The 16,018-nt window shown below is 33.4% G+C and overlaps 1 protein-coding gene and 1 long non-coding RNA gene across 2 annotated transcripts in view; both read right to left on the bottom strand.

The window, feature by feature from the left end:
- LOC140748655 (uncharacterized) overlaps window positions 1-1,670 on the bottom strand; it is a 342,763-nt gene extending 341,093 nt beyond the window's left edge. The window contains exon 1 of the long non-coding RNA XR_012102963.1: window positions 72-1,670. This is a non-coding gene — a long non-coding RNA (uncharacterized LOC140748655). The remainder of the gene's footprint in view (window positions 1-71) is intronic.
- A 9,777-nt stretch (window positions 1,671-11,447) lies between these two features.
- On the bottom strand, window positions 11,448-15,784 carry CPH1 (cuticular protein hypothetical 1). The gene is made up of 3 exons (XM_073081469.1): window positions 15,705-15,784; window positions 12,533-12,717; window positions 11,448-11,825 (listed from the first exon to the last, which is right to left on the bottom strand). Exons 1-3 carry the CDS (start codon window positions 15,717-15,719, stop codon window positions 11,747-11,749), a joined length of 279 nt encoding a protein of 92 aa, XP_072937570.1. The 5' UTR covers window positions 15,720-15,784; the 3' UTR covers window positions 11,448-11,746.
- Window positions 15,785-16,018: the final 234 nt, after the last annotated feature.

Genomic DNA, 16,018 nt, shown 5'->3' with positions numbered 1-16,018 from the left:
TTGTCTATGTAGTTAAAGGTAATCGTCGCCACGCCAGAAATCTTTTTTACGTGCGGCTATAGATGTTTCACATCAAAAAAAATGTGAGCCGTCACGGGACGCCTGGCAGATGTGAAACATCGACATTATTTTGTAAAAGTAATATGCAGAAAAGAACATATTGTGATAGGAACTAAATATGTCATAATGATAAAATAAAATAATACGATTTTTGCGCATGGCGACGCGTCGCCACACCGTACACACTACTGCATATAGACTGTATATACAGGGTGTCCCGTAAGTACCACGACAAACTTAGGGAGAACATAGGTGAGGGTCTGACCTCTCTGGGAAAAAAAAATTACCTTGGTAAAAGTGTCACCGTTTTTGCACTATCAATTGTTTTAGATTTTTTGAGAAATTCAGCCCTCTTCATCTTCTTTCGTTAACTGCGTGTACAAATTTGGTGATGCAGTGTTTATTTTTTCTGTTAAATACTATCAGATAGTTGGTCTATTATATTGAAATGTAAATTGGTTAAAAGATGTAAAGGAACCCTGAAAAAAATAGGGATATTTTTAGATTTTAATTTTTTTACTATTTTTCCCTCGACTTTGACTCGTCGCGGTGAAAAAAAAATGTACTGGATTATAAGTGTACGTTCCACCAAAAAATATGTCCAGTTAATAGAGATTTCAAAAAGGTACCACACTTACTATTTAAAGTTGAAGAAAAAAAGTTAAGGCCATTTTTGCATGAAAGGGACTGAAACCAACTAAAGCGTAATGATAGAGTTTTTATTTAAATTACGGTTTCTACCGACTCACAACGTGTCAGGCAGTACTAAATTACATTATTACCTAGTTACACACTTAAAAATATCATTCTTCATTTGTAAAAAAACAGTTTAGTAACTAACTAACAAACAGAGTATTACAATTTATTAAGTCAATTTTTACCTACTTTGAACTGTCGTTTCGAAGTGAAACTTCGTACATGTATGTAATTTGAATGACAATACCTTAATTTGATATCTTGGAATAGATCTGATGATGGAGCCAGGATATGGATGGTAGATCTCTTACCAATTTAGCCCAAACTCGAGGGATTTACTAAGAAATGAACCATGCACCTGCTGGCTACATCATCAGATCTGTTCCAAGATGTCAAATTATGGTATTGTCATTCAAATTACATACATGTACGAAGTTTTACTTCGAAACGACAGTTCAAAGTAGGTAAAAATTGACTTAATAAATTGTAATACTTTGTTTGCTAGATAGTTACTAAATTGTTTTTTTACAAATGAAGAATGATATTTTTAAGTGTGTAACTAGGTAATAATGTAATTTAGTACTGCCTGACACGTTGTGAGTCGGTGGAAACCGTAATTTAAATAAAAACTCTATCATTACGCTTTAGTTGGTTTCAGTCCCTTTCATGCAAAAATGGCCTTAACTTTTTTTCTTCAACTTTAAATAGTAAGTGTGGTACCTTTTTGAAATCTCTATTAACTGGACATATTTTTTGGTGAAACGTACACTTATAATCCAGTACATTTTTTTTTCACCGCGACGAGTCAAAGTTGAGGGAAAAATAGTAAAAAAATTAAAATCTAAAAACATCCCTCTTTTTTTCATGGTTCCTTTACATCTTTTAACCAATTTACATTTTAATATGATAGACCAACTATCTGATAGTATTTATCAGAAAAAATTAACACTGCAACACCAAATTTGTACACGTAGTTAACGAAAGAAGATGAAGAGGGCTGAATTTCTCAAAAAATCTAAAACAATTGATAGTGCAAAAACGGTGACACTTTTACTAAGGTTATTTTTTTTTCTCAGAGAGGTCAGACCCTCACCTATGTTCTCCCCAAGTTTGTCGTGGTACTTACGGGACACCCTGTATATACCATCGTATAGCGTGGCCACGGCATGCGTCGCCACGCCAGAAATCGGTTTTACGTGCGGCTATAGTTTACGTGCGGCTTATGTTTCACATCAAAAAAATGTTTTATTGATTAAAGTACAATTATATACAAAATATACATAATTACAATATCTATTTGCTAAATAAGGTACAATGAGTGTTAAGACGAAGTATATCCTCTTAATGTGCCTTTAAGGCGTTAAATATACAGTCAGGTATTCAATCAGGTTTAGAGTGCTTCAATTTACGACAAGAAACAACCCTACTTAAGATATTCTCACAAACAGGTTGACACACTATTACATACATCTTTAGCCTTTTGACTGCTTTTTTATAATATAGGAGTAGCAGACGAGCATGTGCACGTGATGGTAAGTGGCTACTGCTGTTTATGGACATCTGTAATTAAACGATTAGATTCCTACCTAAGGTTGGCCAGAGATGCGCCGCTACCCCTGAGGACTAAGCGTGAATGCCTCGGAAAAGTATGTCTGCCTTACCACATTCTTCAAACCATACCACAGCAGCGCGTAACACTGCTGTTATTAGGCAGAAATAGGTGTAGCGCTGGTGTCGATGGAGTCGAACTACAAAGGGCTCTACCACCTACAAAATTTATTTTCTCTATCTATTACCAAATTTCTTTAAAATGTAGGGGGTTTCGTCGTGACATGATAGGGGTATGTGAATGAATAACTTTGAGAAGCGCTGTGTTACATGAATGTCCATTATAACGACCTTTTAAAACTCAATGACTTACTTCAATTATTGGACGACACAGGTGGTGGATCGTATTTAAAAATGGTAGCCGGTTCTTTAACTTAAATTGCGTTTTTAATTGTTTGTATTCGATCTTTATTTTAATTAAATAAACATTGATGATGAGTTTCTTAAATCGATATCGTAAACATTCCGCTCCAGATGTTTTATAAAATTAATAAAAGAAAATAGAAATGTTTATTGATTAAAGTACAATTATAAAAACAAGACGCAAGGGTTTTGTACTGGGTTGGTAGCCCGTATTACTGGGTGCCCCGCTCATCACCAGGACAAAAAATTAATCTATACTAATATTATAAAGAGGAAAACTTTGTTTGTTTGTTTGGTTGTAATGAATAGGCTCAAAAACTACTGGACCGATTTTAAAAATTCTTTCACCATTCAAAAGCTACATTATCCACGAGTAACATAGGCTATATTTTATATGAAATATATTTGATCATTAGATTTTGAGGCGGTACAAAGTTTGCCGGGTCAGCTAGTCAGCTAGGCTCAAAAACTACTGGACCGATTTTAAAAATTCTTTCACCATTCAAAAGCTACATTATCCACGAGTAACGAGGCTATATTTTATATGAAATATATTTGATAATTAGATTTTGAGGCGGTACAAAGTTTGCCGGGTCAGTTAGTCAAATATAATACACATGATTTAAGAATTGTAACTACTTTAATTAAACGCGTGTCCAACTCATATTAGCGTATGTATATGTATGTGTGCGTGAGAGAGTGTGTGTGTGAGTGCGTGATGGTGAAAAATGGTTTTAGTTTATCGTTGTAGATAACATTCTTTTTTTAAAGATGTGTTATGGAATTTCTTACGCCGCTTCTCCATAACGAAACATCTTAACAACATGAAGGAAACAAGACACGATATGACGAAACACATAACGAAAAATCCTTAACGAAATTTATTTCTATAATTGGTGTGCTACCATCTGGGGGTTACTACCATCTCTTAACACGATATTATTTTAATCATACTTTTACTTTTTTGTAGGAAATTTAACTTTTTAAGCAAAATATGACAATTTCAGTTGGTTTTATACGATGGATAAGCGAAAAATTAATAAGGGTTTAAGTTTGTTCAACTGTGTATGACGGAATATTTATAAAAAAATTTAAAATTTTTAAAAAATGGTGGTAGGCCCCCTGAGATTCGAACCTCGGACTTCCAGATTGAAAGGCCAAGTTTCAAATCCTTACTTCCTTACTAATATTATAAAGTAACTCTGTCTGTCTGTCTGTCTATCTGTCTGGTTGTCTCTTCTTCACGCCTAAACTGAACTAAACTACACTGAACCGATTTTAATGAAATTTTGTACAAAGATAGTCTGAGAGCCGAGAAAGGACATATGATAGTTTTTATCCCGGAAATCCCACGGGAACTAGGGATGGCGATCTAAGATCATTAATCGGAGAATCGATCTTTTAGACCAAAAAAAAACTAATATTTTAATCGATATTAGTAAGAATTGAATCGTGAACTATGCATTTGATCAAGTGATGATCTTTAGCAAAGTTGTTGTCCATGAGCCCACGAAGGTTCCATAGTTGGTACAACCAATTTTCGCCAGATGGTGCCACTGCCATTCCAATGAATGTACGACTTTTCAGTGTTATGTGTGTTAGTATGTCATATTATTTTCTTTTAAACGCGGGCGAAGCCGCGGGCAAAAACAGGTGAGACTACAACTGTTTAAATCGTCAAAAGATGTAGTTATATAAATCAAAAAGGCTTATAAAATAACTATAAGTCATCGAAATAACTCCACGTCTCACTAGATACAAGATGGTCCATAATTTACACCTTACTGATAAGAGCTTCCTCATTGCTTAATGTATTTTAGTGATAACGGGGTATTGTAAGAGCAGTGATAGCCTAGTGGTTAAGACTCGGTTCCTTGATCGAGGGGTCCGAGGTTCAAATCCCAGGCACGCAACTTTAATTTTTCAGTTAATTAGAAATTAATTATCATTTGCTTAAATGGTGAAGGAAAACATCGTGAGGAAACCTGCATGCTTAAGAAATCTAAAACAAAAGTTTTCAAACAGAGACATGTGCCCGGCAGACGGACAGTAATGGGTTGATGATGATGATGATGATGGGGTATTGTATGCAATTTTACAGATTTTGAACTCGGTTCAAATAGTAATGGTTGCCTAGTTTGACTCTTGGCCTTTCAATTGCGGATCCAACAGTCAAAAGTACGTTAAGATTTTTAAGTTATGTGCGTATTAGAAATTAATTACAATAGATATGGTATGATAATTAATTTCGGTACCTACTTATAACAAAAAATATATAAAAAAATACTCGTATTATATATGTAAATAACATTAAAAACTATTTCTCTTTACAACCTATTTTAAACGTCAATTTTTTTAATGTATAAGTAAGGTGATACGAATGAGTAGTAAATCTTTATAGGGCATGCAAGGACGCATCCGAACGCATCCGTTCTGACAGCTCCATAATTAACGGCGGGAAGAAAGATGGCGATTCTTTCCGAAAAATATCGATTCTTGAACCGATTCAAATCGAAGTGCAATAGATCGATTCACTAAAAATCAAGGCCCAAAGAATCGATTCTCCAAAAATCGATCTTCGATCTGTTCTAGCTAAAAACATTTTGACAAAAAAATACAACCGACTTCTATGTCACTACAAAGTAAAAAATAATAAATAAATGTTGGTTTAGTACATAGTTCTGAAGTCGGCGCTCAATATATGCCGTTGGATAACGGCGTAAGCAGCGTAAAAAGGTCATCAGGACCAAATAAGCTCTGAAATGTGTATATCAGCAAAAAATGTCTATAACACATTGAACCAACTTAGAAAAGCTCCACTTTTGATTTTACAGGATGAAAGATATTCAATGATTCGATCCATTACTGAACGATTAAAATAATCGATTTTTTGGCCCACATCGATTCTTCGATTAATCGACCTCAGATCGCCAACCCTATCTGACAGCTCCATAATTAAAGGCGGGAAGAAAAGATGGCGGATCTGACTCAAATATTTCACTTTTATTATCACGTAAATGAATTGTACGAACGTCGTTAAGTCTGATTTATTTTGTTGTTAATTTTATTTAATGGTACATTGTGTACAAACGATCTACGCGCTTCCTGGTCTCATTTTTTTGCACTATTTAAGTACCTCCGTAAGATAAATTTCTTTGGCCTTGTTAAAATAGAAAAAGGTTTAAAAAACACAAACAAACAAGGGTTTTGCTTTGTACTGGTGCCTTAGTGCAATATACTATATGAAATGCATTTCTTCGCGTTTAAAATCATTTCGAATTTAATATGATAGGTACCTACTATCTTTAAAAAAAAATGTGAGCCGTCACGGGACGCCTGGCAGATGTGAAACATCGACATTATTTTGTAAAAGTAATATGCAGAAAAGAACATATTGTGATAGGAACTAAATATGTCATAATGATAAAATAAAATATTACGATTTTTTTCCAGATAACGATGACTATTTATTGAATAAACATTTATTTTCATTAAATACAAAAATTTACGAATTTATTTCAAATCGTTACTACTTAATTCGTTTAATCAGTGACTTCGGTAATAGTTATATTCGCCACACCGTACACACTACTGCATATAGACTGTATATATATACCATCGTATAGCGTGGCGATGCATGGCACGCACGGCATGCGTCGCCACGCCAGAAATCGGTTTTACGTGCGGCTATAGATGTTTTACATCAAAAACTTTTCGTATTGAAAACTACCTCTTCCTCCTCTTCCCTTAGGTTTCTTATATAATACTTACGAGTATATTATTTTTGAATGTAACAAGGTATGCTACAAAGCTGGTATATATTAGATTAATATAATTGTATATGTATTTATTTAAAATACTTTCATGTAAAAAAAATCTTAGTGTTTGAACAGTATTAAAAACAGTGATAGCCTAAAAAACTCTGCCTTTCAATCGGGAAGTCCAAGGTTCGACCCAGGACCACACATCTGATTTTCAAAGTTATGTGCGTACTATAAATTACTAGCTGACCCGGCAAACTTTGTACCGCCTCAAAATCTATTTATCAAATATATCATATAAAACATAGCCTATGTTACTCGTGGATAATGTAGCTTTCGAATGGTGAAAGAATTTTTAAAATCGGTCCAGTAGTGTTTGAGCCTATTCATTACAATCAAACAAACAAAACAAAGTTTTCCTCTTTATAATATTAGTATAGATAAATTATATTTTTTTTATCAATTGTTGTACCGGTGGACGAAAACACCTACGAGTATATGCAGTTCTTTAAAAAATGTGAGCCGTCACGGGACGCCTGGCAGATGTGAAACATCGACATTATTTTGTAAAAGCAATATGCAGAAAAGAACATATTGTGATAGGAACTAAATATGTCATAATGATAAAATAAAATTTTACGATTTTTTTCCAGATAACGATGACTATTTATTGAATTCGATTGCGCACGACGCGTCGCCACACCGTACACACTACTGCATATAGACTGTATATATATACCATCGTATAGCGTGCGTCGGCATGCGTCGCCACGCCAGAAATCGGTTTTACGTGCGGCTATAGATGTTTCACATCAAAAAGGTCAAAGTTTTGTCATGTCTACCAATTCCCACTTTCTTAGCGTGGTGGTCTATGGTCTAGTCTCTTTTGTCCTGAGAAAAGACCCGCACCCAGCAGTGGGACAGCCATCAAATGTCGACAAAGAACATAAGAACATTATCTTGTAAAAAACGTGTATATTTTTTTAAAAGATGTGTGTTATGGAGTTTCTTTCGCCGCTTCTCCTCCATAACGAAATACCTAGTGAAGTGATGGTAGATGTAATGACATTCAAAAAGTTCTCGGCAAAGTACATATTTTGAATTAAAAAATGTTTCTTTTTTATTTTGATTTTGATATTAATAATCTGTTATGTCATAACTATTCTAAATCATTAGAATCATACACATGTGACAGCGCGGGAAAGTGCTCGGATACGCGTCCTTACTATCAATGTCACTAAAATATTTTAATTAGATACACAAATGAAATAAATCATTGGCATTGCATTGTTCTATCGATTGTCTTATTATACTATGATGAGTTATGTCACGTGGGAGGAATAAATTATTTATCTGTGTGATTTAGTGAAAACAGATAATTAATAGTTTGTTACACTATGGTAATATTGGTAATAAATTATATTGTACAAGGACTAATAAATTTAACTTTATAATCCTACTAGCTGACCCGGCAAACGTTGTGTTGCCATATAAATAAAAAAATGGTAAGGGTGAACAACCCTTATCACTTAGGGGTATGAAAAATAGATAGTAGCCGATTCTTAGACCTACTGAATATGCATATACAATTTGGTGAAAATGGGTAAAGCCGTTCCAGAGGAGTGCGGTAACTAACATTGTGACACGAGAATTTTATATATAAGGTATATTCAATCTCTTTGAGACAAATGGTTTGGTGTGAAGGGTGTGGTAAAGGAGACAAGCTTTCTCAGACGTTCCAATTTAGTCTTCGAGGGAATAGCTGTGGCGGACCTAGTATCCTATCTGGGGTTGATAATGGTTCATGGGTGGCAGTAGCCTCTTACCATGGACTACATAGTCGTCTGGAAATATTTTTATTATTTTATTATATAAATAAATAATAGTTAAAAAAAAACTAAAAAATACGCTTTTATAAAAAATTCGACCAAAAAATGAAAAATAAATAATAGTTTAAAAAAACTAAAAAAATACACTTTTTATAGAAAATCCAACTAAAAAATAGAAAATATTTTTTTTTAAATTTGAATTAAGAATAGTGTAAATAAGATAAAAATATTTTTTATTGTAAAATAAATAAATAGTTTTAAAAAAACTAAAAAAATACACTTTTTATAGAAAATCCAACTAAAAAATAGAAAATATTTTGTTTTAAATTTGAATTAAGAATAGTGTAAATAAGATAAAAATATTTTTTATTGTAAAAAAAGCGTGGGGTGCATGGTGTCAATAGTTATAAATATTTTATTGATAGATATTGAGTAGAAGGATTATCATTTTGATAATATCTTAAAAAGCACCCCACGCTTTTTTTACAATAAAATATATTTTTATCTTATTTACACTATTCTTAATTCAAATTTAAAAAAAAATATTTTCTATTTTTTAGTTGGATTTTCTATAAAAAGTGTATTTTTTTAGTTTTTTTAAAACTATTTATTTATTTTTCATTTTTTGGTCGAATTTTTTATAAAAGCGTATTTTTTAGTTTTTTTTAACTATTATTTATTTTTCATTTTTTAGTGATTATTTTAGCGATTATTTTAACGATTATTACGTAGCGTATTATCAAGTTTATCTTTCGAATCAGCATCAGCACCTTTGCTTAGCAATGCAAAAATGAATATTGGGTCATTGTTTAACACAGCTGTATGAAGTGGTGTTTTACATTGGTGTTTATTTTTATTGTTAACGTGAAAATCCCAGAGGAGTTGTTTAATGACATCCGAATTGCCAATGCTAACTGCTTTCTTTCATAATTTATACCATATCCCAGGTCCTCTATCTTGGATAAAAGTAATCACGGAAAAAGGATGATACAGCATCTTTTAAAAACAGGCGCTGATGGCAATACTCAAGAGAAAAACGGTCAACTGCTTTACATCTAGCCATTTCAAAAGGACGTCGTCCAATCATCGATTTAATATTACAGCATGATGATGTTAATATAAAAAATAATTCTAGAATTTCTTCTCTTTGTGTTGCTGCTGCATGCAGAGATTTTAAAACTGTTAGTAGTTTAATTAATTTTACAGCTCAAGTTAATAATATATGTTGTGACTATGACGATGAGCTGAAATCATATTTGCCTTTACATTTGGCAGCAAGAAATGGGAACAATGAAATAGTGGAAATCTTGTTAAAGGAAGGTGCAGATGTTGAAGTGCTGAATGAATAAGGATGATGAGACACTGCTTCATGATGCTATTAACAACGGACGTGTCTAAGTTGAGGTCAGGTCAGGTCAGGTCAGGTCAGGGCAGGTCAGGTCAGGTCAGGTTAGGTTAGGTGATCGGCGCGCCTGGTAGATTCCTTTATTGGTCTTAACGCAGACCTTCCGGGTCTCAGGAAAACAAAAATCGCTGATCCTGATTAACCTAGTAAGGATAACGGGTCAGAATGTTTAAAATATTGAATTGTCATCGGTCCTTAATAAGTATGCCAAATTTCAAGTTAATCCGACGTTTTGAAGGGGGTTAAAATCATGTTCAAAGATTCCGTTACATACTAACATACCAACATACATACGTCTGAAGCTAATAAAAGCGTATTAAAAGAGAACGGAAGCTAAGTAAAGAAATTACCGATTCACAATTATTGTCTATTATAACAACGTTTTCTGTAATATGACAGCTATCCCTGAGGACTAAGCCAGAATGCCTTAGAAAAATATGCCTTAGCACACCTTTCAATTGAAAGCAGTGATAGCCTAGTGGTGAAGAAACTCGGCTCTCGTTCGAGGGGTCCGAGGTTCAAATCCCAGGCACGCACTGATTTTTCAAAGTTATGTGCGTATTAGAAATTAATTATCACTTGCTAAATGGTGAAGGAAAACATCGTGAGGAAACCTGCATACCTGAGAGATTGATAAAAAATAAAATCTCACAGGTATGTGAAGTCCACCAATACGCACTTGGCCAGGGCGGTGGACTATGGCCTAATCCTTCTCATTATGAGAAGAGACCCGTGCCCAGCAGTGGTACAGTAATGGGTTGTTGATGATGATGATGACACCCTTCAAACCAGAACACAGCAGCTTAACACTGCTGTTATAACAGAAATAGGTGGTGCTGTTGCCGGAATCGAACAGAGTTCTTTAATAAGCAATAATGGGTTGTACGAAATAGCCCGATTAAGAAAGTATTGATCGAATGTTCCACAATGTACCATTACATCCCTAAGTTTGGACATATGTTGTTTCTACATTGGCTATTATTGCTGATCAGAGCGTGACGGCATGCATACAAGTTCATTACAACAACAGATTTCAATGCGTAATTGAATTTCGTTGTGTCAATTTTTTAGGTAATGTATAGGGCTGGCGATTTCAGACATTTTCTGTTTTTTTTAGTTTTAAAGTTGTTGTCTTTTTGTTATGAGAACGTAAGTAAGTGATGGGTATTTTTAACATGAATCTTTTATTGTAAAGTTCAAAAACTAGGATGTAATTTTTTTGTCTATACTAATATCATAAAGAGGAAAACTTTGTTTGTTTGTTTAGTTGTGATGAATAGGGTCAAATCCTACTGGACCGATTTTAAAAATTTTTTCACCATTCGAAAGCTACATTATCTGAGAGTAACATAGGCTATATTACATATGAAATATATTTGATAAATAAAATTTTGAGGCGGTACAAAGTTTGCCGGGTCTGCTGGTTAAATATAAAACTGGTAGTGATTTTTGTGATATTTTGAGGCTTTGTGTGAAAATACATATAATTTGCTTTCTTAATTTATTTTTTTAATTAAAATATCGACAAGTTTATGGAAAATCGATATTGTTGGCAACATATTTTTTGTAAAAATGTCAAAAAAAAAATCGTATTAAAAAGCATTATTAGCTCCAGACTTTAGCCATTAAAATTTGTAAATTAGTTAATAAATTAATTGCAGTTTTCTAGAATATTCTTCACTTTACACATAAGCCTTTCAACGGAGATTAAACAAAACAACAGAATATACAAAACAGTATTTATTATTTTTATGTACAGATTTTTTACAATTTTATACAAAAATACAAATGCAAAAGCATTTTTTATTTTTCAGACATTTTGTCTATTTACATTTAATGGCAGTAACATTGCTAATCTACGCAGAATTTCTACAAAGCATTGTTGGCTGTTAAAAAAAAAAAAACTAAAGCTGTCAGCTGTCACTGTCAAACTTGACATATAGACACTTTGTTCGAAAATCTGGTATTAACGATGTTATAGAAGCTGTTCACGTCCGTTGTTTGTTTTGGGGTTGTTTTGGAGATCACCAACAGTAGGGGTAGTTGGGGCAGGTAGCGGCGTTGAAGTTCGCGGGGTAGCGGGCTCCGGCGGCGGCGTTGGGGCTGGAAATATTTATTTATTAATTATTTTAATACGATTTTTTTATCTTTACAGCTTTGAGTCCTTATAAAAGTTTCTTAATTCGATAAATATTTTGTATGTGCCGCATGCGTGTTGCGTGTTCTAGTTTGAAGGGTATAGTGAAGCCCACATATTAGAAACATTTCAAATCAAATCAAATCAAATCTATTTATTTGTGAATTCAGAATTAACACATACGTAATCAATTTTAGACATAATTGCTTACAAATTTTAATAATTTTTATCCTATTTGATGATATCCTAATTAGTTTTCCTTGTTTCTTGCTCCTAATATTATTTCACAAATTTTGAACCGACCCATGATTGTATGACCAATAGATGTCACTCTACCTGTATGTAGTTCATTTTTTTAGCAGATAGGAGTAGCAGACTAGCACGCAGTCCACCTGATGGTAAATGGTTACTGCCGCCCATGGACATTTGTAATCAACACCAGATTGGATTAGATATTCCTGCCTGAGTTCGCCCTCAGATGCGCTGTTACCCCTAAGGACTAAGCTGAAACGCCTCGGAAAAGTATGTCTCCTTTACCACACCCTTCAAAATGGAACACAGGAGCGCCTAACACTGCTATTATGAGGCAGAAATAGCTGTGGCGGTGGTGCCGCCGGAGTCGAACCACAAATGGTTCTACCATCTTCAAAATGCCGCTGTATTATTAACTTACTCAGCTGGTGCGACGGGTAAGATGGAGGGGTTGTAGACCCACTCAGGGATGGGCTGTCCTTGCGGGGTGAAGCGCTGGAAGGCGGTGGTGTCGCAGTAGGGGTAGTTGGGGCACACGGCGGGGTGCAGGCCCGCGGGGTATTTGTTCTGGGCGAGCGCTACCGCTGCCAGGGCGCAAAGAACAAACTATCGGATAAAAAAAAATAATTAATAGATATTCTTGGTTGTAAATATATAAATAGAAATTCTTGGTTGGTACGGTTGTGTTACTTATACTTATTTCTAAATAAAAATTATTTTACATGTCTATATTATTATTATAAAGAGGAAAACTTTGTTTGTTTGATTGTCATGAATAGGCTCAAAAACTACTGGACCGATTTTAAAAATTCTTTCACCATTCGAAAGCTACACTATCCACGAGTAACATAGGCTATATTTTATATGAAATATATTTGATAAATAGATTTTGAGGCCGTGCAAAGTTTGCCGGGTCAGCTAGTAATTTATAGAAGTAAAAAACGAAACATTTAATTCTTGTGTGATTTTGCATTTACAATTAGTTGGTTGAATCTACGAGTTATTACCAATTGGTAAAAAGTCGTTCTGAAATATATTTCAAATATAAATCGATTACAGCTGTCAGTTTGAAAGGGGACGAAGCTCTTTCTATACCGTATCGAAAAAATATCTATAAGTCTATTGCCGTACATAGTCCACACCATAGATTAGTAAAGATACTTCGCCGCCTTGAAATTTAATGAAGCCACAAACGGCTTATTAGTAAGTTCTTTTTTTGAATTCTTGACAAATAAAAACATTTTAGAGAAAATTTACGAATAAATAACTAATACTGCGTAATTTACGTAATAAATAAATAATTATTTCAAATATTTTAGCACGGAGATGCGGCAAAACGTTTTTTACGCAACTATTTCAATTCTCAAAACTGGGTACATTTTCTTGTTAGGAGTGAGTAATCTTTACTTACCTATGGTTCACACCTATAAACATGAGAACGCGTCGCAAGTGATTGCGACAAAATCACTTTGATTTGTCAAAAAACAACCGACACTTCATTGGATTGGTCGGTGCGTTAACCTACACAAACTAAGTCGAACACTCTATCCACACATTTCAAGTTATAATGGTTTGTTAATGCTTGGCGAGTGTGTGGCTATATTTATCGTATACAATCAAATCACTGAGTTGCAAAGTTGTCAATGTCATTCAATCACACCGAGCATCGAATTTCAAGACCTACTAAATAGGGTGTAACGAATGTTTGCAAGAATATATGCATCTATTTGGCACTAGTTTTTGCCCGCGGCTTCGCCCGCGTTTAAAAGAAAATAATTTAACATACATAAAACTGAAAATTCGTACCTTCAACTTTGCTAAAGATCACTCATCACTTGATCAAATGCATATTTTACGATTCAATCCTTACTAATATCGATTGAGATTGATTAATCGGAGAATCGATCTTTTGGACCAAAAAATGGATTATTTTAATCGATATTAGAGTAAGGATTGAATCGTAAACTATGCATTTGATCAAGTGATGATCTTTAACAAAGTTATTGTCTATGAGCCCACGAAGGTTTCAGAGTTGGTACGACCAATTTTCGCCAGATGGCGCCACTGTCATTCCAATGAAGTTTTATGTATGTTAGTATGTCATATTATTTTCTTTTAAACGCGGGCGAATCCGCGGGCAAAAACTAGTCGTATTATAAATGTGGTCTTTATTTTAATTTTAAACAGTTGTATAGGTCCCATTTCTAAAGTATCATATAAAATCAAATATTTCTTAGGTTAATATCTACCAATACTAGATTTTAAATGTCTCAATATACCTAATGACAAGCTTTAATGATTTACGATCGAATTAAGGACTTAATTAACTGTCTAATTATTGGACGATAAAACTAACTACTCGTAATAACGTGTAAATTATTGAAGTGCCGATTTGCACGAAAACGATCTAATAAGGAAATAAGTGTTATTTACAGAATTCATATTAAAGAAATTATTTAAATTAATGGAAGCTTATTATTTTGTTTTTTGTCACCAGGAGTAAAGTTCGTTGCAATTTTAATTTGATGTCAGTTTTATTTTTTAAAACGAAACAACAATGACCCATTTATTTGAATTTATTAAATTGGTACGCGTATCCGAGCACATTTACGCGTCAATTATTTTTCAGGCGCACTTACTTTTAAATTCACTGAAGCTTATTATTTTAGTTGTTTACTTTATAGGAGTAAAGTTCGTTGTCATATAAATTTGAAATGACAGTTTTATTTTTAAATACGACACAACAATTATCATTTATTTGAATTTGTAAAATTGGTACGCGTATCCATTCATTTACGCGCCAATTATTTTTCGGGCGCCATTACTTTTTTTTTCCCGTTCTTAGGCATGCGAATCTTCCTGTACAGCCAACATAGGTAATTATTCCGTGGTATTTCAATTCGAAATGTCAACATTGTTATTTTAACAAAACAATTTTGATACCTTGTGGGCGCAAGGTTGTACTGTGTAATGGGTGTGACGCGCATACAAATTACATGTACATCATAATTAGTTCGCCATACTATTTATCGCATTGCAAACCCACTCAAGTAGATCTGTGACAAATGGGATACGTTTGTTATCTGTGACATTCTGGGAGACTAATCTGATACATTATCTGTGATACAATTTACGTATTTTGTAAACAAGTTTTTGTTTGCAAAAAGGCGGGAAAATTTATAGGCAATTTTTTATACATTTAACTTTAGTACGAAATATTATTTGTAAAAAATAAAAAAAATATCTTTTAACCTTTTTAAACATACCTAGATTTATATTTTATTGACCGATAAGAAATAATTGAAATAGATAACGCTAGGATGTTTAGTACAATATATTTCTTGTCCAAAAATATCTGATAAAATATTTCGAATGTTTAAAATACATTTAAAACATTCTTGGAACCAAAAAATACTTTTTCTTATCGATTATTTTAACACCAATAATATATTTCTCATTTAATTAAATTAAATTAAAATAAATCATTTCAAACTAAATTGACTTGCAAATCTAAAATCCCTAAAAATCCCAACCGTATCGACGCATATAAACAATTTAATTGAATTAATTTTAATAATTGAATTAAATCTCACCAGTTTAGCGAACATGTTTCTGGTATGTATCCTCTCGACTGTTCAGTGAGACTGATACTTTGCTCTGGTCGGGGTTCCAATTTATACTGGTCGCTTACTTTACAACGAGTCTACACTCTCGCTGAGAGAATTAATTTATAAATAAAAATATATTGAAAAGTAACGCCTAAGTGTGTTATACCTGTGACGAAAACATTATTGGGTATATTCAGATATTTTCTAATCAGAATAAAAAAGAAAAATAAAGGTTTCGTTTACGAATCGTCTTGATTATTTCTGCATTCAAAACAATTTTTGAAAATCACTCGTAGATT

This window comes from Epargyreus clarus, unplaced genomic scaffold (genome assembly GCF_041222505.1).
Source record: "Epargyreus clarus isolate Ecla_fem2 unplaced genomic scaffold, WU_Ecla_fem_2.2 ptg000016l, whole genome shotgun sequence".
Classification (NCBI taxonomy): Eukaryota; Metazoa; Arthropoda; class Insecta; order Lepidoptera; family Hesperiidae; genus Epargyreus; species Epargyreus clarus.
The sequence above is the reverse complement of the archived record's forward strand: the minus strand, read 5'-3'. Positions and strand labels throughout refer to the sequence as shown.

What these genes read in the sequence shown, in the direction of transcription:
- CPH1 (XM_073081469.1), bottom strand. An exon ending in TTACCCGTCGCACCAGCTGA is followed by an intron (nt 11,826 to 12,532) that starts GTAAGTTAATAA and finishes AAATATTTCCAG; the next exon opens with CCCCAACGCCGCCGCCGGAG.